Genomic DNA, 20,924 nt, shown 5'->3' with positions numbered 1-20,924 from the left:
TCAACTGTAAATGGGATAAGATTCCGCTGGCGGGGGGTAGGGACAGGCCAACGGTCAAACACTCTCTGGTGTGGTCAGTGCGCTGGCTGGACTCTGATCAACACACCACTCCGGTGTAACACTGCAGCATCACACTGGGGCGTCACGAGAACCCTGTACCAAAACTGCTGCAGAGTCACGAATCCTTTGACGACAATTTATTTTTATATAGAAACATATCACTCTGGGTTCTGATAAATGTTCATTGTAGTGCTAGACCGTGGGATATACAGCAGTGTTGCTGATGTTATGACAATTAATTTAGCTCATTCAATTATGACTGAGTGGTTTCTTGCTAGTTGGAATTGAAGGGATCGTAATGTTAAATTGACATAATGCGAGCATACATCAGTCGGCATCACAGGACGAGTAGCTCAAAAGCTGATGTAGTCTGCTTATTGCATTCATATATTCATGCAGGGCACCTCGTCAATGCACAAGGGACGGTCTATTTTTAACCACATATCAATGCCTGAAATGTGAACCGAGCCCAAATAACGCCAGCATCAATAGTGACTTGGCAGAAGAAAAGACGGCAGTGTAGGCCTATAAAAATATGCACTGTCCAGTATTTAAATACAGATTTGGTGTAGATATGAGATGAGGACATGTGTCCAGGCACGTGCGCTACACAATAAATGTTAAACGTGGTGAGATCAAGAGGGCCAGACATGATGGAACAGATAAAAACGTGTTTTCTCATTCCATCTACATTTATAGGATTTGGTAAACACACTTATCCAGAGAAGAGCTTCAGATTTCTTTAGAGGACTAACCCTTATGCAAGAGTCAAAGGATACCATCACACTTAAGCCTATCACAGACAGGAGTCAGTACAGGTACAAGTGAGGTTTGTGTTTGTCTGTTTTTTATATGTAGACATATTAGAGTTTAGCACTCAATTACATGTTTACAGAGTCTTATTGGGTCTTTGGGCTGTGTTTGTGATTGGAGGAAGCAGGTCTCGGCTGTTCAGGCAGCAGGGGGAGGTTCAATCCTGGAAGGCAGTGCATGGAGGTTCACTCTTGGAAGGCAGTGTGTGGAGGTTCACTCTTGGTAGGCAGTGCTTGGAGCTTCACTCCTGGAAGGCAGTGCGTGGAGGTTCTCTCCTAGAATGTGGTGTGTGGAGGTTCACACTTGGAAAGCAGTATGTGGAGGTCCTCTCCTGGAAGGCAGTGCGTGGAGGTTCGCTCCTGGAAGGCGGTGCATGGAGGTTCACTCGTGGAATGCGGCGCAAAGGTTCACTCCTGGAAGGCAGTGTATGAAGGTTTTTTCGTCAAATGCAGTGCGCGGAGGTTCACTCCTGGAAATGGGGGACTCAGTTGCTGGCTGGAGAGGTTCTGAGTGGGTCAAGGTGGACTGTACTTGTGGCTCTTGGGATCTGAGATCAAGACAGGACTGGTCCACAGCTTTCAGGTAGCTTAAGGCTGGTCCATTTTTTTCTTTATACGCAAGCATCAGGCTTTTAAATCTGATGCAGGCAACTTGACTACAGTTGTGGCCAAAAGTTTTGAGACAAGCTCAAATTTTGGTTTTCATAGTTTGCTGCTTCAGTTTTTATGGTGACAATCTGCATTAACTCTAAAATGTGAAGAGTAATCAGATGAATCGCAATTAATTGCCAAGTCATTCCTTGCAATTAAAATTAACTTCACAACACAAAAATTACTCCATTCCAGCAACTGCATTTTAGCTCTGCCTCAAAATAGCCTGCTAACATCATTTCAGTGATCTTCTTGTTAGCTCAGGAGAACGTGTTAATGAGGACAAGGCAACTGATCAACCATTTATTGAACCAACTATTTATCAAATCATCAAGAACTACAAGGAGTGCATCTGTATGCACAGTGAGTCAAAAGCTTTTGGAGGCTGGCTTGGTGTCAAAAAGGGCAGCAAAGAAGCTACTTCTCTCCAAGAAAAACATCAAGGACAGACTGACATTCTGCAGGAAGTATAGGGATTGGACTGCAGAGGCCTGGGGTGAAGTTATTTTCTCTGATGAAGCCCCCTTCAGACTGTTTGGGACATCTGGACAAATGATTGTCTGGAGAAAAGGTGAATGCTACCATGAGTCCTGTGTCATGCCAACAGTGAGGCAGCCTGAGACGATTAATGTGTGGGGTTGCTTCTCATCCAAGGGAGTGTGTTTGAGCAAACTTTTTTGCCCAAGAACACTGCCAGGAATATGAAATGGCATCAAAACATCCTCCAAGAGCAACTTGGTGATGAACAATGCTTTTTCCAGCATGATAGAGCGCCATGTCACAATGCAAAAGTGATAACCAAGCAGCTCCGTGACCAAAACATTGAAGTGTTGGGTCCATGGCTAGGAAACTCCCTGGATCTCAATCCCATTGAGAACCTGTGGTCAAACCTCAAAAAAGAGGGTGGACAAACAAAAACACAGAAACTGTGATCAACTCCAAGGACTGATTAGGCAAGAATGGGCTGTCATCAGTCAAGAGTTTGCCCAGAAGCTGATATCCAGCATGCCAAGGTGAATTGCAGAAGTCTTAAAAAGAAGGGTCACCACTGTAAATATGGTCGTTGTTTAAAATGGATGTATTTGTCAATAAAAAGTTTAAAAACTTATGAAATGCTTATCATTGTACTTCACTATACCATATAAACATCTGACCAAAGGATTTTAAAAAACTGAGGCAGTAAACCAACATTTGTGTCAGTCTCAAAACTTTTGGCCACGGCTGTATAGGGAGGATAATACATACATGTTATATATGAAAACAACATAATGTCCCATCAGGAGAAAATAAATTTACAAAGACGTATTAGCATGTCAGTGATAGATGGTTAGTTTTCTCCTATGCTATAATCTGTTTCTCTCTCACTCTGAGAGTGAAAATGTGACACTAGTCACAAGTGTGCCAGGTTAAGAAACTGCCCTGTCTGTTCTAAGGATGTGAGTACAGAAGTACCACATGCCATATTATGTTGAACTGGCACACTGTTCCAAGTACGTCCTGCCAGAGGGCACCAGGCAAAGGTCTAATTTAGCCTCATCATCCCTCAGAAATAAGACTTTTCACTGGACTAGTTCAAGAGAAAAAACAAATCAATGCATCATAAACTTTATTATGAATTCATATATGCCCATACAGATAATGTATAGATTATGTTTGATTTAATAAAATCGAGAAACAATAACAACCATTGCATAATGTGGGGGAAAAGGCAAAGAAGTTCTTAATCAAAAAGGTGAAACAGCGGTCGGCCTGGTGCCCAGGTGACGCCAAACCAAACTTCAGTCAGTCAGTATTCAGTCAGTATTCACTCAGTATTCAGTATAGCCTTCAGGCATCCCTTCTGCTGGTGTGGACACACTGCAGTCAAGTTTTATGCAAATAAATATGTATACAAAAAGCCGATCCATACATAAATATACAATATATATTTTGTTTTATTCAAGTTGCTAAACCCTTTTGCTAGGGTTATATATTTCATTATATATTTACATACGGTAAAGACAGTCACTGAAACTGAAGTCTACACAACAACAGACTGCCAATGCACAGCGGTTTGGTCATTAGGGATCAGGTCCTATGAGCTGGACGCACCTCACAGAAGAGTGACAACACATAAATGATTTCTCGAAGTTCTACTTAAACAGGAAAGTGTTGATAATCATTGTTTGTACTCACGCCACCTTCCTTGAGCCAGTACTGCAGTGGTTGTCAAGGGCAACCCTGCGGTGTCCACTTGCACACTTTCTCCTGCTCCAACACACCCGACACAGTTTGGTGATCAAAATGGATCAGGTGTGTTAGCCTAGGTAGAAGCCATTCCAGTGCATGATTGCAAGGACCCGGACTGGGAACCAGTGGGAACCAGTGCAGTAATTCATAGTGTTAAAAGTCTTTATAGAACAATAGGCCAAAACTAAACTAGTCAATGTGTGAGCATAATCCTGATACAAGCTAGACAGACATCTGGTTTTGTTTGATATATTTAAGCACTTTCTAAAAGATGTTTATCTAGTGGTGCCTCATTGACTTCACACAATGATGTCAAAGGGAATGGGTTATCAGAAAGAAAGAGAAACTGAAACAACATCAAAAGATCTGGCGACAAACAAACAAAGAAGTCAGGTATATCAACCGCTGAGAGAAAGCAACCATACTGACTAGCTATCAAATGTACAGACCAACGGACATAAGGCCTGCTTATGCCATTCCAATACGACGCATAATGCAATGTTCATGGAACTGTTTTGCATCCGAGCCTTTCTTAAGGCAGACTCGGTGACTGAGAGGGAGACCTTCAGAACCTTCTACTTTCCCAGTCAGCCTGTGGACTACCCTCACCCTTAACCAGGAGTGAGTTTGTAGTCTGGGCTTGACATGTACCGCAGTGACCGTGTGCTGCATGAGCAATGGTTTGAGTTTAGCCCCGGGTAAATCTGCGGATGAGTAGATGACCTGGTGCTGGTTTTAGCAGCGAGCTAGCCAGCCGCGGAACAAGGCTAGCACTTTCCTGGAGTTAGCCACAGATGTCTACCAAGCACAGTACTAATGAATCAGCCAGTGTCGAGTCACAGTTACAGAACTCTCTGGAATGTATGCCCTGTATTTTAGGGAACAACACCGATGACATAACATAGAGCTAAAACACAGAGATCAGCTAAAAAGAACTCAAATATACAATAAGCCGGCTGTGAGTACCCCTAAGCAGCAACTCAAGACTGCGCCCAAAGAGTTCAGTGATATGTCTGAACTGTTCTTTAATTCAGCAACCTTAGCCAGCTCCACACTGGGATGTGATTTATATGTCTGACACTGTCAGTGAGTAACCAGCTCTTCTGCTCACAAATTCTGAGGTAATTGATCACTTTTCTCGGATTATCAAGTGAGGTCCCAGCAGCAGAGCATACGCACAGTAATTGAGACCCTATGTGTGTAGCGTCTTAAGCGTATCATTCACCAAAGACTGCACTGAGCGGTATTTTACCATAGATTAAGCCAAGGAAGTAGATTTCTGCTAATAGAGGATTCTATTTAAAACTACTTCTCTTACAAAGCAATACATAATGCAAGAAAGCATTAGGGTGAAAAATACCCGCTACTGCGCCCCGGGCTAAAAGGTGTGTGCAGAAAACGAGCCCAACGCTGCCTCAGCAGGGAAGGAACCGATCTGCCCATGAAGAGCCCAAGTTCTGAAAAATTAAAGCAAGAACTCTTTGTCTGAAGCATCAGCCTGTTTGCAGGATATTCTCTCCACAAGTTCTCTCATAGGTTCTTTGTGAAATATTCTCAGTGGTATATTGCACTTTTAATAGCTACATATATAGATATATAACCCAACAGGTATGCTACGCATTCATATCTGGTATAATACATTTAAATGCATGAGTTAATTGCAAGTAGATATATTTTCAGATGACTGAATCTGAACCATATTAGTTACAAAATAGCAATTTTGAATACGTACATACATACATACATACATACACACACAAATATGCACATATATATATACACACACACACACACACACACACACACACACACAAACATGTACATATATATATACACACACACACACACACACACACACACACACACACACACACACACACACACACACACATAAACATGTACATATATATATACACATGTATGTATGTATGTGTGTGTGTATATGTTCTGCAAAAATATATATCCAAAGATGAACGGAAGTTTGTTACTTTATAATGCCCAAATCATATGCAAATGTACCTCTGTAATACAATAATATTTTCAACAGCATACATATCTGCTAGGGCATGATAGCCCAACTCCTCTCTGTTCATACAGCTCATTGTACTGACTGTACAGTTAGAGTTCTGTTAAACCAGAGTTCCGGGGGCAGCGGGATCCGAGCTGGCCTGTTTTGGCGTGGGCTTCTGGGACAGGAAGGGCTCTGAGAAGAGAGTGAGCTCCACGGACCTGACGCAAAGAGAACATGTGATTTACATGTGATTTACATGTGATTTACATGTGATTTACACATGATTTACATGGGGTGAAAGCGGCACGGAGCCTACTCTGATGCCAGTATCCAGTCTCACATGAGCTGAAGGGGACCAAAAGGGTCATGTGGGAAGACTTACCTGCCCCGCAGAGGGTGCCCGTGAAAGGAGGCAGACTGAGGCATCTGGCGGTGGGAGTAGAGCGGGTCCAGTGGGCCAGACTGCGGCTGGGGTACCAGGTGGTGCGGGGGGCGCAGGGGGAGACCGTCATGCCCCTTGGCTGTGGTGCTGTAACCCAGGGCGTTCCGTAGGTACCAGTCCCGGAGGCCCTCCAGGGCCAGCGCCTTGTGTAGGCTGCGCATGGGGTCGTCTGGAGTGGGCAGCGAGAAGGGCACGGGCCTGCAGCCGAAGGCAGCGCCGGCGACAGGGGGCAGCTCCGCCTGAAGGGGCAGCAGGTTGGGGGTGGAGGTGCTGGGCTCATAAGTGGAGAGCAGCACGGACTCCTGCTGCCGGAGGGGGATGAAGGGTCCGCACGACTTGGTCCGCGTGACCTTCACCCGGCGTGGCTCAGCCTGTGGGTCGGGCAGAAGCGCGGGGCTGTAGGTGGGCGGAGCCGCGGCCAGGTGGATCTGCGAATGGGAGAAGCCGTTGTAGTGCGGAGGCGTGGCAGCCGCCGGGAGGTTGGGCCAGGCCTGGCCGGCCGACTGTCTGAGCGGCGGCTGGGTCGCTCTGTTCTGCTGCTTGCCCCAGATGTAGTCCATCAGGATCTCATTGTAGCCCGAGCCGCTCACCCTCCCACCCACCGATGAGCGCATGCGCCCCTGCTCTGCAGCTCCCCCTAGCGCCCTCTCCGGGCTGCCCCGGTACACCTGCCGGAGCTTGCCATCCATCAGCGACTCAGAGCTCTTGTAGGGTCCGGCTCTGGGGGGCATGCCACTTCGTGGGTGCCCGGCGTCGTGCGGCTCCTGCAGGGTGGAGCGGTCCAGTAAGGCCTCGGAGCTGTTACTGCGGCGGGCGCGCGAGCCGTACGGGCATCCTCGGCAGTCGGAGGCCGAGCTCTCCAGAGACGCCAGCGGAACAAACTGGGAGACGTCGGGGCTGCTGTCCCGTTGTTTTACTGGGCCGTCAGTGGGGTCAGGCCTGACGCATGGAACAGCACATAGAAAAACAGAAATAACACCACTGAGGGCTGTATTTTTACTTGGACCTCTGCATGTTACCACAACTGCAACATAATCAGAATTCATAATCATTTCACTTAAAATAATCTTTCATTTAAATAAATCAAAATAATATAATAATGATGTCTATGGTTTTGCAGTTTATAGCAAATTGGAATTAGTGAATATTACTGTACCTCATATGGATGCTGATTGGTGCAGTTCGAGACAGAAGAGGTGTGGCTGGAACACTCCTGCCCTCCATATTGGATGCACTCCTTGGCAGGGAGTGGCTTGGACTAGATTGACAGGCAGACATGCACGGATAGTCATTACCTACTGCGTAAAGACAAGCTGTCCGAGGCCGCAGGACGGCGGGACGCCCTCGGCTACCTGATGGAGCTGGAGGCAGAGTTGCGGCGGGTCCTCATCTCGTAGTAGATGTCCACCGGAGACAGTTTCCTGCAGAATTGACCGTCGGGGCTGGCCAAGGCCAGGCGGGGGTGAGAGTGGGAGTGGTGTTCCGGAGCCACGCTGGGGGACGACTCCTCTGTGGAGCGTGGGGACACACAGGGTTAGTGCTGGTCATGAGCAGAGCCAGGTCTCGCTGAGCATCCCCACTGATCCTGGGTCAGTGCCCCTGGATCAACAGCGCAACTCTGAGCTACTTCCTGAATTGAGGAGCAGGATGTGAAGAGCTACTGCAGAGGCAATACACTGATAATAAACGCACAGTTTTAGCATACTAATTTCATCTAGTTTTGACATTAACTGACATTTATAGTAAGACCCATAAATACTGTTTCTTAGTTTTAACCTACCCATCATGCTATGTATCTGTCTATGAGGGTAGGTACCTGTCATTCTACCTATCCACTCCTCTGTGTACCATCCAATCTGTCCATCTACCAGTCTATCGTTCTATCTATCATTCGGCCCTTACGTTTCGATGTGCATGGCTGGAGAATATACGTGACTCACCATTGTCTTGAGACTGAGTGGAGTCTGACATGGAGCTGCTCTCCGATTTAACCGTTTCCTCTGCAAAAGAATTTAGGAAGATGCACAACACCATCAGCCTTCCAAACAAGCCAACTTTACCGACCTTAAACGCACAGCTGCCAAATCCACCCCTCTCATGCAGACATGTTTTGTTTACGAGCACATTGACGTCTTTTTGTGTAACGGACTGCTTGTTCTATCTGTTCCCCACACGCCAGCACCAGCGGTTGGAGCCTGATTAGACTGCTACGTCACTCTCAGCTCCCATGCAGCTGGAGTGCAAACGTAAACAGAGAACAGCCGTCCCTGAAGGGAGACGATGGGCGCTACACTCAGGTGAAGTGAGTCACCCCCGCCCGTGCCGTGTTCATACACTTGACAGTGAAGGCTAAGATTAGAAACGTACGCATCTAAGAAAGCATGATGCAGATCAACACACACACACACACACACACACACACACTCGCATACAAAACACACACACACATGCTCACATGTGCATGCACACACACAAAATTCAAGCATGCACAGATTAGTCCTGGATACAATGAAACACCTGTGTGAAACCCGTGGAGGACGGTGTGTATTGAATCACTTGTGTGACACCGGCAGTGGAAAGTGTGTGTCAAATTACCTGTGTGACACCTGCAATGCACTGTGGGTTGACTCACTGTGTGTGACACCTGTGGTGGACAATTTGTTGAATTATCTGTGTGACACCCATGGTGGACGGTGTGTGGGGACTCACCTGTGTGACACCCGCGGTGGACGGTCCTCTTGCAGTGCAGCGTGGTTTTGTCCAACTCCACGGTTCGCCGGAGGGCCCCACTGAAAAGAGTCTTCATTTGTCTTCTCTGGCCGGGGTCGTCCTACATCAAAGCAAACGCCCTTTTAGACCCATTTATCCCTGCAGGTGCAGAGTCGCAGTAATGAAAACGCAGCGACCCTTGACCTCACCTCTACCTTGGAGAGGGTGAGGGGAGGCAGGCCAAGCCTGCGCTGGATAAAAGGGGGTCGCTCCCCCACTTGCAGAGGAAAGACATGGGGCAGCTTCCCCGTCAGCTCCTGCAAACACATTTGACAGCTTCGTGTCGGTTTACAACCGAAGGATGACTAGCGCTCAGTGTGCTCAGAGTGTCGTTATCTGCGTTACCTTGTGCAGGGTTTTAAAAAAAAAAAAAACCTCTCAACAAATGTCAGTGTAGTACCTGATTCAGCTTAATTCTGCTCTGTAGGAATTATTCCATGTGTGATTATTTTATTGTTTCAGTTTACTCATCTTCCAAATGAACAAATTCAGATGAGTAAAGATTTGTAAAGATTCGTAAACATTTTCACAAAGGTTTGTAAAGTATTGTAAAGATCTATAAAAAAAATTCTGTGATGTAAGATAGATGTACAGTGCAGTGTTTGGTGATGTAAGCTTGATGTAAAGTATGGTGTTTGGTGATGTAAGATGGATGTACAATGTTGTGTTTGGTGATGTAAGATGGATGTACAATGTTGTGTTTGGTGATGTAAGCTGGATGTGCAGTGTGGTGTGGTGTTTGGTGATGTAAGCTGGATGTGCAGTGTAGTGTTTGGTGATGTAAGCTGGATGTGCAGTGTGGTGTTTGGTGATGTAAGCTGGATGTGCAGTGTGGTGTCTGGTGATGGAAGATGGCGCACCGCCTCCAGCAGACACACTTGACGAAGCTCCTCCAACCGGCTGCTCAGGAGCGTCTGCAGGGTCTGTTTCCTGTCCTGCAGCTCGGAGAGCCGCTCCGCCTGCTGAGTGCTGTCCCCAGGGCCCTGGACATCTGCACACACACGCACACACATACACACACACACACACTTAGGCAGGGGCTAAATGGGAAATAGCAACCCTCAAACTGTTTATAGTTAGAGGTGGAAATTATATGAATAATAACCTACAGGATACATTTATCTCATTCTGAAATTAGAAGTAAACCATTCAGAAAGCTTGACCCCTGAGGTAAGTGGAAGTTAACTGCTTTGAATAAGGGCAAAAGACTTGTACTTTATTTGTCTATTTTGCAACAGAAATATTTTTTTTTGCTACTCAGTTATGTGGAAGAGGAAGTAGACCCCCATCACCAGCAGAGCCCCAGGCATCACCTGCTGCCCTCAAACCTATCGAGATCCAACCAGAGGCAACTCACCAGGAGCCCCTGGACCCATGTCGGTGTTAAATTGCCCTTTGACCTCCATAGGCTCGAGACAAAAGACGTCCTGCAGATCAAATCGCTCATTCAGCTCTCACCTCCTGGAAGAGACGTGGAGCAGACCTCAGACTGCTGTCGGGGAGGGTCAGGGAATTCACGGCTGGATCACCCTCCCACCTCACCTTGCAGCTGCAGCAGTGTGATCCATGTCGTTCAGTCGTGTGTGTGGGTCTGCCGGCCACCGTCCGCAGCAGGACAGGCAGGGCTTTAAACTGGTGCTACTGAAACACTCTTCAGTAATATATCAGCCCTAAAGGAAAAACGATAATATTACTATTAACAGCTTCCTTTATACATTGGTAATGTCCTCTAGGAACCTTTTGAAAGCAGATTGTAGCTATACATATACAAGCCTGTGTGAGCAGGAACATTTAACCAGAAGAACAGAAGGCTCAGTGATGACAAGGTTAAGCAGAAATACACATCATGTAAACGAAAAGCCAAAAATGTATTTGTCAATACCACAAAATGTATACAGAATCAGTGATTAAGGAATTAAATAAACGCCTGTCCTGTCACCTTTCGTGAACTCCTGCACGATTGTAATCCAGACTGTTCATTGATAAGTCAGTGACAGGTTTAAAGAGTTCCAAAAAGAAGCAAGAAAAAGAGAAAACAAAAAATAAACCAAAAAAAATCTTACATGAATGCTGAGAGGCAATTTAAATGCATTCCAGACTGTGGTCCGAAAGTCAAAAGCAGATCAAAGTCAAGCTTTGGCCACACTAAAGTCTTTTTATATCTTCTGGTTTTCAACATGGCCAATGTTCTCAAAGCTCAGACTATTATGAGTATTACATATCAACAGGAAGCTCGCTTACTGAGAAAAAGCAGGACTATCTCACCAGCACTGCACACACCAGCAATGACTCACTTAAATTCCTGTCACATAATAAACAAGCTAAACAACACAATACATTTCAAAAGGCAAACGCTAAAAACATTATTATGGCCGTGTTGACGCCACATTCCATACGTTTCAGAGGAAGCCACAAGAAGCAGTGAATTGAAGTCAATTAAATGTTTTTTAAAGCTGTGAAGACCTTGCTCTTGTTCAGCGGGCAGAAAAAGTGAACAACAAGGGTTTCTGAGTCATCCGCACAGCACAAACTTTTCAATTAAATGATAAACAAACTTAGCACATGACACTTTTACACAGAGTCTGCATAGCCGCTTTGACACAGTTTGCGTACACTATGGTACAGACAGTTGCATATTTACGACATTTAGCTGATGCTTTTATCCAAAGCAACTTACAATTATGACTGAGTACAACTTGAGTAATTGAGGGTTAAGGGTCTTGCTCAGGGGCCCAACAGTGGCAACTTGGCAGTGGTGGGACTTGAAACACCAACCCCTCCAATTACAAGTCAAGGACCTCAACCACTGAGCTACCACTGCCCCTGCACATTGAGTGCAATGAGTGCTTCACAGTACAGATATAAACGGCTGTCAGGAGTAAAAGAGGAAAGATGAAGCTGAAGGCTAAATGGTAAAAACTAGTCACAGGTGAAGAGGCGAGAGAAGGGTATGAAGAGAGGGAGCGAGCGGGCATTTGAGCACACAGAGCAGGAGCAGACACGGTGCCAGCAGGCGCGTGAACGCGAGAGCAGCTTAACACAGCCGCGCGCACTGGGACGCTGCTGTGGGTTAATGTGTTTTAGCGGACGGCACCTCTGAGATGAAAACGACAAATCAAGGTTAGTCTGGAGAAGTCAAATATAATTGTTCCTGTAAGCATATACGTACATCCAGAGAAATATAGCCTGATGATAACAGATTATATTGATGTATGCTTTATCTCAAAGACCCATAATCTTCGGCACACTCAAATTTATGACTGATTGCAATGCGAAGACAGGTGTGTTTATGTTGGTAACAAAGTTGCGCACACTGCGTTATTTATGTTATTGTCCATATTCTCAAAACACTTGCTGAGCTTTGTCTCCTAATTTTCAGATCTTATCGGCGCACTCCCGGCGCTTTTTGAAGTTCTTAGTATTTACATGTTCAGAAGCTTTAACAAGTTACTTTAAAGGATCGAATCCCATATTTTAGTATATGTTAGAAATAATATTTAAATAGCATTCAAGCCCACAACTTCACAGTTGATGAACATCGTTCCGCTTCCTTAGTGGTCTCGAGAACTTACCTGGAAAAGAAGTGCGCTATATGATGCAGGTTTAAGGCCTTGGGACAAGAAACGCAGTCCCGTTCATTCATTAATACATGCCAGTTTATTGGTACATCCGTCTGTTCAGGGCCGAAAGTGCTGCTGCACGATTGATATATTTCATCTCACCTGGTCGCGCGCACCATGCTCAATTCCCCTGAGCAGAAAGCAAGAGGACGAGACCAATTCGCCAGGACTGGTAGGGGAAGACGTCAAGCCTCTTGTGGACAGACGTCGTGTACTGAGCGTCAGAAGGCAGAAATCCCGTTTAAGAATTAAGAAGTCGTGTTAGTTGACACACAGATCACGTTCCGATCCCCACATAGAAATGATCACATGACCATTCAGAAATTCCACGAGCGCGCGCGCGCGCGTTTAAGTGTGTGTGTGTGTGTGTAAGTGTGTGTGTCTGTGTGTCTGTGTCTGTGTGTGGGTGTGCGTGTGTGTGTGTGTAAGTGTGTGTGTGTGAGAGTGAGTGAGTGAGTGAGTGTGTGTGTGTGTGTGTGTGTGTGTGTGTGTGTGTGTGTGTGTGTGTGTGTGTGTGTGTGTGTGTAAGTGTGTGTGTCTGTGTGTCTGTGTCTGTGTGTGGGTGTGCGTGTGTGTGTGTGTGAGAGTGAGTGAGTGAGTGAGTGAGTGAGTGTGTGTGTGTGTGTGTGTGTGTGTAAGTGTGACATGGTTTCGCCTGAATAAAGTGACAGGTGAGGTAGCGCCACCCGCATTAGTAGTTCATAAGCACAGTATATTCTGTACTGTCATTGTAATCTGATATTCTAACGGAGGCTTCTGGAGTCATTCTTTGTATTATAAAATATTTATCAATTCAACAACGATAGTAACAAAAGCAATATACGTATTCTATTAATATGTACCTGTGGAATAAAACTACCACAATAATAATGTAATTAGCATGAAATTATATTTACATGTAATTATTAATGTGGTCATAGTTCCAAGTGGCATGGCTTACCGTGTCTTCCCATGACCTTTGCATATAGCAACCTGTTTATTTTCCTTTATCAATGTTCTTTATCTCCACAAAACCACACACCCACACACACACACACACACGCAAACACACGGTTGTTTGTTAAATCGTGTTTTTTTTTGCTTGGTTATTTACAAGAAATTGCAGAAAATAATTTTCTGACTTTTTAAATGAAGTGTAGATAATGATCTGAAACTGGCGTAAGCCATGAGACAACTGTTTACACGTGTGCAACTGTTTAGATACGTTTTAATATTCAGATACTTCTCTATGCGTTCTTACAGTCTGTAATACAGCTGATCGTTACTGCTGTTTTTAAAGACGCCTCTGGAATTCCTCTGGAATTTAAGAGGAATGTAGCTTTGATAGAAAGTTCAAGAAACATCCTGTTTCTTTTGTCCTTCATACCACTGTCCGCATCTTATCTGGCGTGTGGCTAAGCCCCTTTCTCCTGCTGAGGTGTTCGGCCTTAAGAACTGCATTAATGCAGAGGGCAGATCAGAAGTCCTTCGAGAGGAGAGTACGAGTAGTTCTGTGAGTGAGACGTGCGAGGTCCGGCTTGGATCTCCCTCCACTGGCAGGAGATTGCCGTTGACTCCTAACGTCTCCTCATTCTCCAGTGGGACTCCCTTATGTGCAGTAAGAACTCAGTCGAGGCCACAGTAACCAGCATCAAATCCTGTCATGCCAGTAAAATGATATTTATATGATTACTAACATAAATCTCGTGTGCATCCGTTTCTTGGTCCCCTCCTCTACAACCTTTGCTTTTCCCAGCGTTTTGAGTATCAGCACTTGTGTATAAGGCAGACTGCACCAAGGCAGTTTAACCTTATGAAGCAATTTACAAACACGTGGCAGATTAGGACCGTAATCGTAACTGTGTGAGAAAACGGGGCATTCCAATTTTTGTGGAGGAACAGGAATGGCACTTGGCACTTTCTGTGGTGGCCTAGCAGACGTGTTCTGACGTGTTTTCCTTCAGGGCTGTTGTGAGTACCGTTCCTGCAGGCCTGGGAGGATATAACTCATGTTACTGCACCATCACGCAGCGCTGTGCGGTCCCCAGCACAAACGGGCCGCTGTGAAATCTCAGCTGAGAAAACTACAGGGCTGCTATTTAACAAGACTCGCTGGAGTGCAATTATGATCTCTGATGGAAAGTCACATGTTCAAGGGGTCCAGCTTTGGCACTGACCCACAAGGTCCCCATCACTGATGTGTAGAAGATGGGGTAAGTGAGAATCATGCATAAATTACACTTTATTTGCAATTCTGACAACAAAAAATGTTGATTTCAATTAATTAATAAGCACTTTGTGCACATTGATCTGTGTCAGCCTGGCCAATAACAGAAGTATCCATGAACTGAGAATGAAGTTGTCAGCTAAGAATAAACATTACCAAACACTAGACATAAACAACATAGAAGAACCAGTCTGTGAAAGGCTAAAAGCCTGTGACCAATCACTCTGAACACACAACTTTTCATCTCAAATAAACCAGCATTTGTGTGTTTGACCTACAATACGGAACATGTGTAGGCTTCCATAGAATGACGAGAATAACTGAACTATCTTTGAAGTTGTGCTTTTTAAATTTGCTGCCAAAATACCAGTGCTTTAATACAGCTAGTCTTTGACTGGCTGAGTATATTTCCAACATATTATATGCAATGATCAACTAAGGAGTACAGTATAAGAGTAGTACAATAATATAGAACATTTAAAATCTACAACTGATGTATTTTCATATATTCACTGATATATAGTCCAAAACAAGGAAGTTAGCTTAAAGGTATGCTTGGTTTTTGTGACCTACTAATACTTTGAGGTAATGAAAGGACAATTATTTCTATGATTGGATCTTTAAAGAATTTATTATATCTATAAATCCCCCCACCCCTCAAAGCTACAATAAGCATTAACCTCCCCCATTGTTTGTATCTTCCAATAAACCATACATTCGGCCCACACAAACACCCCACACAACATCCTTAGCTGGTCTCAGAGCTACAACGTTCCCAGTTTACATATGTGTAGACTGTGGCCTTGTATTGGCTGCATGATTGTTGACCACAATAATCAGAGTTCATAACGCCCATGCCAACTCTTTTCTGTGCTTTCCTAAGCTAGGCACTGGTGAGGGGAGCACTCCAGCTCCCTCGCTTCCACTGACCTGATCTACAAGCACAAAGACTTTGGGGCCCTCATCTACAGCTTTGTTTGTTTTAAACTTCAGCTTTTAAAGATCACAGAAAAAGATAACTGGAAACAGGCCAGTCCTGCTCCCCCAGTGATCTGCAGTAAACGCCACGTAGAAACAGCCAAGCCAGAGACATGCAGCGCCGTAGCTTACAATAATTAATCTTACTAGTACTTGAATAATTACTGTAGACTCCCTTTCCTGTTCATGGCGGCCCATGCGGTCTTTCGTCTCTGTTTTCTTTACTACTAAATAATTGAGGGCAGAGCAGACAGGCCACAGTAAAAATGACTCCCGCCTGGCAACAATGTGGTAAATCCCTCTGTGAAAACGGCCACGCTTAGCAGCGAGTCCAGAATGCAGTCAGAGGGTTTCACTGCCTCGGGCACTGTGCTTGGGTCTCTTTCTCACACACACACACACACACACACACACACACACACAACTCACCCAGACACAAAAGCCCATTTGTTTAGACAAGTTCACACCCAGTGCTTAGAACACTGTGCAGACGAGGAGAAAGTTCCCCAATTCTCTGCGAGTTTTACTTTGTAATTATAACTAATAGTTTTATTTTGAATAGGAGTCCTTTGAGATAACTTGTATTCACAATAAGTCAGAAAAAAAGAAACCTGAAAGACTTTAGCAATGACCCCCTCCCCAAAACAACAGTGTTGCAACAATGTAAGATGATTCAAATGTAGTTAACAGCAATATTATATTGGAGCATATTAAAAAAGCCCCAAATTTCTGACTGGCACTAAAACATTGTTTTCAATTAATTCAAATTGAACAGAAGAATTTCATGCCTAGTTTTGTGGACAACAGCTAGTAAAATAAACTGCTCTGGGATCTGTGGGCAATTTCAACACTGTTACACACTCCTGATGCTTTATGTTGCAGCAGCATTCTGCCAACACCCAGACGCAGGAGAGCATGCCGGCCTTGGCTCAGAAGTCATTTCCATCTGCCCTACTGCACACACGGACAGGACGTTATGCAACAAGGGAGCCAGTGGGGTCTCTGTTGTGCCCTGTGTCCTCAGGTTTGGGGGCTCAGGGAGAGAACTGAGGACATGTCGAGTGGGAGCTTGCTGGAGGGAGACGTCTGTGCTGTGAGCTAGGACCGAGTCACAGTCACGCGAACAGAACCGTGAGGCCCGGCCTCTTCACCGACAGTAAACAGACCACAGCAGGGTGGGGAATGCCACTCACACGCCACTCAAGCTTCTGTAGCTGCAGTTTAAAATCAACAAAATCACTTCTGTGAGAAACGTAGCCGGACATGCTCTGAGAATTTCTCTATGAAACACGCAGGGACTTTGGTGAGGCACGTTTAAAACCACAGAAGAGAACCACGGAAGAGAACAAGCACAAAGAGAACTTTTGTTTGTTTGAAGAACACTAAGTGAGTAATAGTTTTGTTAGTGGAAAATGGTGAAGCACCCAAGCAGCAGAAGGGAGGCAGTCTCTCTTAATTTGATTTGTGGCTTCAGCTCACAGCTGGAATTACACACATTTCAAAGTAACTGAAATAGCAAAATTATATCCTGCATGTAGAAAATAACTGGACACTGCATGCAAAACATTAATCCTAGAACTGATTCGTTCTAGCACTGATTCATCCTAGCAATGATTCATCACAGCACAGATTAATTCTAGCACTGATTAATTCTAGCACTGATTGATCATAGCACTGATTCATTCTAGCGCTGGTGCCATCTAATTTATTTTATTTATTTTTTTTTTTTATAACATTCAGAGCACTCATATTTGAGTACATTGGCCCTACAAACATCTGGGAAGAAGAAAACAAATAAACATAACTGTCTGCGCATTTTTGCTGGGTGGTGCAAGCAAAAAAGCGCATTTGCATTCTTTGTGCAGTCTGTACCATGGGTGTATTTCTCACGAGTCGCCTGCTTAAATTTGACGCACGGTGAGAAACCATCTGATGCAACACGAGGAATTCACTCAAGAAAATCACTCAGCCACGAGGCCTAATGTAGGGCTGCGTGTGATTCCAAAGCCCATAAAAAGCGGACTGCACAATGCATCGATAAAAACGAGACAAACCGTGAGGACATAAGAGAGGCAACGCCGCGGTCTGAAACCGTGTGCAGCCTGCTCCGCGGTCTCCTGCAGCCGGAGTCTGGGGTCGGCATCCTTGCTAGAGTCTGCTGCTCCTCCTTCCACACATGAACGCTGCTTTACTGTCGCGTTGCCGTAAATTAAACGCCAGCATGTGAAAATGTATGAAGAACGAACTGGTTCTTTAGTTGACTGGAAGAGAAGCCGGTGCCCTGATGGGGAGATCCTCACCGGAATATTAAGTGTACGGGTGGCGCAAGTGGAAGACACGCCAGGGTAAGATCAACTGGAGAGTGTCTTATTCAAAACATCTCACACACACACACACACACACACACACACACACACATACATACATACGCGCAAACACGTAAACAAAGGTCTGGCTCAATTAATCCCAGAAATCAAACGTGTTAATAAATGCGATCCAGCAACATCCTGTCCCGGTATCACGGTTAACCACGCGTCTGTACTTTTTGCTCTGACACAAAAACGTAAATAATAATGCATGTGAGATGGAGGTGGATCAGAACCGAGGCTACCTGGAGACAAGGTGGTAATGATGCGAAGGTCCCGTAAATCGAGCAGGACATGGAGCAGGTCCTCCCTTCGGCGTGCCGTTTGAAATCAGAGAGCGCTTATGATCCTCTGACTTTCACAGCATTCCCGTGTATTCCACAGCAAGGAAAATTATCGCATCAGTTTGACACGTTAACGAGACAGGGCGACGTTATCATACAGACTGCGGTGGCAACTGCACAGTTGTAAACAACCCGTGTGAACGGACTTGCGGGTCCGGTCCAAATTCATCAGCCTGTGAGTCACGTCAAGCAGAATCCGGCAGCGCTGCACTAAAACGAGGAGCCCGTTTTCCTCCTGGGTGTGCAGCTCACCCCGGGGCCCAGGTCCTGCTACAGGCGAACATGGCCAGGACACGGATACACTGGCCCCTTTAACTCCTTCATGCTCGACATTAGTTCATCCCGAACACAGCCAAAATGACACCTAAAGGCCATCTTTCGTGGTGACACTCAAGACGTCTGGTACGTTTTCTGAATGTTCTACAAGTCATTTAATAAGATTTTTCACATTTAAATTCATCCTTTGTTAGGCATGAGACTAATTGAAAATTAGTCGTGTGTACCTGCAAGAGAACTTTCTGATTTAATATGAAAATAACAAATATTGTAAATATTTGGAATATCCAGGTAACAGGTTGTGTTGACTTCCTTACTACCATGGTGGGTGACACTTATTACTTATTTGAAAACTCCATTTATTTGTTGAAATGTGTATAATAATGCCATTTATATAATAATAAACTATTGCAACATTTGAAGACCTGTGAACTTGATAAAAGGCCTTTTGTGTAGAACATGAGCAGACGCTAATGCTTCCGGAATCAATGAAAGTTTTTAAAAACTTACAATTCATTTAAGAATGAACAAAATTGTTCATAAGTGCTTCCAAATAAAACTTAAAAACACAGGACAAAGTAATTCTTTCCAATGTGAAAAAACAAAACAGAAAAACTCAAAACAAGCCATATCTACGCATTGCTGTGTGCAGATGATTCGGCTTCTCTCTCTAAAACCTCACCCGAGGAGAACAGGAACATTTAAACTACACCAGAGCTGCCAAAACCAGCGGCTTCCACTGCCTAAGGGTTACAGCACCAGTGAGGTTTTGTGTGTACCAGACGTTATTCGGATCATTCCCAGTTATTCATCCTGTGCGTCACAACCTTGCTGGAATACTGTGCGCTGGAAAGTTTTAACTGGGCTCAAACACCTTGTGCTAGGGTGAGAGATCTTCACTTCCAGAAGCCAAATCCACCTCCAGTCTGGGGTTTGCCAATCCCTGGCAGTTAATTGAACAGTTAATAGACAGGCCACTTTGCCCTCATGCCTGACCAGTCAAAGGAGGTTGGAAAATCTGTAGAGGCTGGACGACCAGGGCTGTGATTTGAGTATTTGAACATGACAAACTATATGACGAACTATCAGCAATTAGAAATCAAGGAAAGGACTTTGGCTTCTCAGATCTATAGAGAACTTTTTTCTTTTTTAAAAATAAAAACTCCCCATTAATTAAAAAGAACTCAAAGGAGTCAGGTTTTTTGTTGCTGTGCTGAAAATGCTTCCAACCATGTCTTGCAGCAGGCTTTATTTACATTAGCTCATATTTCTGCAAATTCATTTGGTCTACATTCATGCCAAGAAACAGGCTGTGGTCAAATGTGATGTTGACAATATTCAAAACATGTTCTGAATACACAAATCACGTGCCTGCATGTGCGTGTGCGTGTTCCGTTCATCAGAGCTCTTAGAGGATCATCCCGTGAGGCTGCGGAGGCCCAGCGTAAACGCGGCTGTCACACGATGGCACGGTCCCCACCCCCACGGCAAAGGGAGGCTGTGTCATGCAAGGTCATGACTGATGGAAATTATATTATATATTAAAAAAATTATTTATTTTTATTTATTTATTTTTATAGTATTTGCATTGGAAATCAGTGAACCTGCCATTTGTATGTACTCTTCTAGACCCTTGCTAACTGTCTTAGGGTAAGACAGGGCCTGTTAAGTGACATCCCACCAAAAGTGTGGCATGATCATCACTGCGCACTAGCCCATAAAACAAATAATGTAAATAATCTTAAGGTACAGTCCACAGAATTTTTTTTATGAAAATAAACATCTCATGTATTGTAAAGAATCTACAGCATAGACAAGGGCATTCGGTTCTCTCAGGACTCAAACAGAACAAAAGCAGGCCGAGCTGGGGCCCTGGTCGTCGCGGCTCTTTGGCAGACCCAAACGGTGCTGGAAACATTTTATAGTCTTCCTCTGTAACACATTGGGCAAAAACCTGTATTTCTGAGTCCACAGTAAAAGCAAACACACAAGAATAGAAACTACTGTAATGGACACCGTATTGCTGTGAGGGGAACTTCCTGTACAGAGCAGTAAGAAAACTCCACCCCGTTCCACACCAACCACAATGAGCCTGTGCTGTGATGGATGGCACTAGTAAGACATGGACCCCCCCACCCACCCACCCACCCACCCAAACCA

The 20,924-nt window shown here is 44.8% G+C and overlaps 1 protein-coding gene across 7 annotated transcripts; it reads right to left on the bottom strand.

Moving 5' to 3' along the window:
• Nucleotides 1-435: 435 nt before the first annotated feature.
• ccdc120b (coiled-coil domain containing 120b) lies at nucleotides 436-20,891 on the bottom strand. Of its 7 annotated transcripts, none has more exons than XM_081705621.1 (11): nucleotides 18,390-20,891; nucleotides 12,697-12,808; nucleotides 10,332-10,644; nucleotides 9,835-9,965; nucleotides 9,124-9,231; nucleotides 8,915-9,035; nucleotides 8,146-8,205; nucleotides 7,558-7,714; nucleotides 7,362-7,463; nucleotides 6,146-7,144; nucleotides 438-5,981 (listed from the first exon to the last, which is right to left on the bottom strand). In XM_081705621.1, the coding sequence occupies exons 3-11, from the start codon at nucleotides 10,378-10,380 to the stop codon at nucleotides 5,882-5,884; spliced, it is 1,827 nt and encodes a 608-aa protein (XP_081561747.1). In that variant the 5' UTR covers nucleotides 10,381-10,644; nucleotides 12,697-12,808; nucleotides 18,390-20,891; the 3' UTR covers nucleotides 438-5,881. The 7 variants fall into 7 exon arrangements, with proteins under 7 accessions (XP_081561751.1, XP_081561752.1, XP_081561753.1 ...); XM_081705620.1 differs by lacking the exon at nucleotides 18,390-20,891 and having other exon boundaries at nucleotides 10,332-10,435; nucleotides 10,517-10,644; nucleotides 12,697-12,993; XM_081705622.1 differs by lacking the exon at nucleotides 12,697-12,808.
• Nucleotides 20,892-20,924: the final 33 nt, after the last annotated feature.

The sequence above is a fragment of the Electrophorus electricus genome, chromosome 22, assembly GCF_041902795.1.
Source record: "Electrophorus electricus isolate QZ-2024a chromosome 22, ASM4190279v1, whole genome shotgun sequence".
Lineage (NCBI taxonomy): Eukaryota > Metazoa > Chordata > Actinopteri > Gymnotiformes > Gymnotidae > Electrophorus > Electrophorus electricus.
This window is presented reverse-complemented; position numbering and strand designations above follow the sequence as displayed.

What these genes read in the sequence shown, in the direction of transcription:
- ccdc120b (XM_081705621.1), bottom strand. Translation starts at nt 10,380, where the DNA reads ATGGAGGTCAAAGGGCAATTTAACACCGACATGGGTCCAGGGGCTCCT. An exon ending in AAGTGTGTCTGCTGGAGGCG is followed by an intron (nt 9,232 to 9,834) that starts GTGCGCCATCTT and finishes ATGTGTTTGCAG; the next exon opens with GAGCTGACGGGGAAGCTGCC. An exon ending in TCACCCTCTCCAAGGTAGAG is followed by an intron (nt 9,036 to 9,123) that starts GTGAGGTCAAGG and finishes GCTTTGATGTAG; the next exon opens with GACGACCCCGGCCAGAGAAG.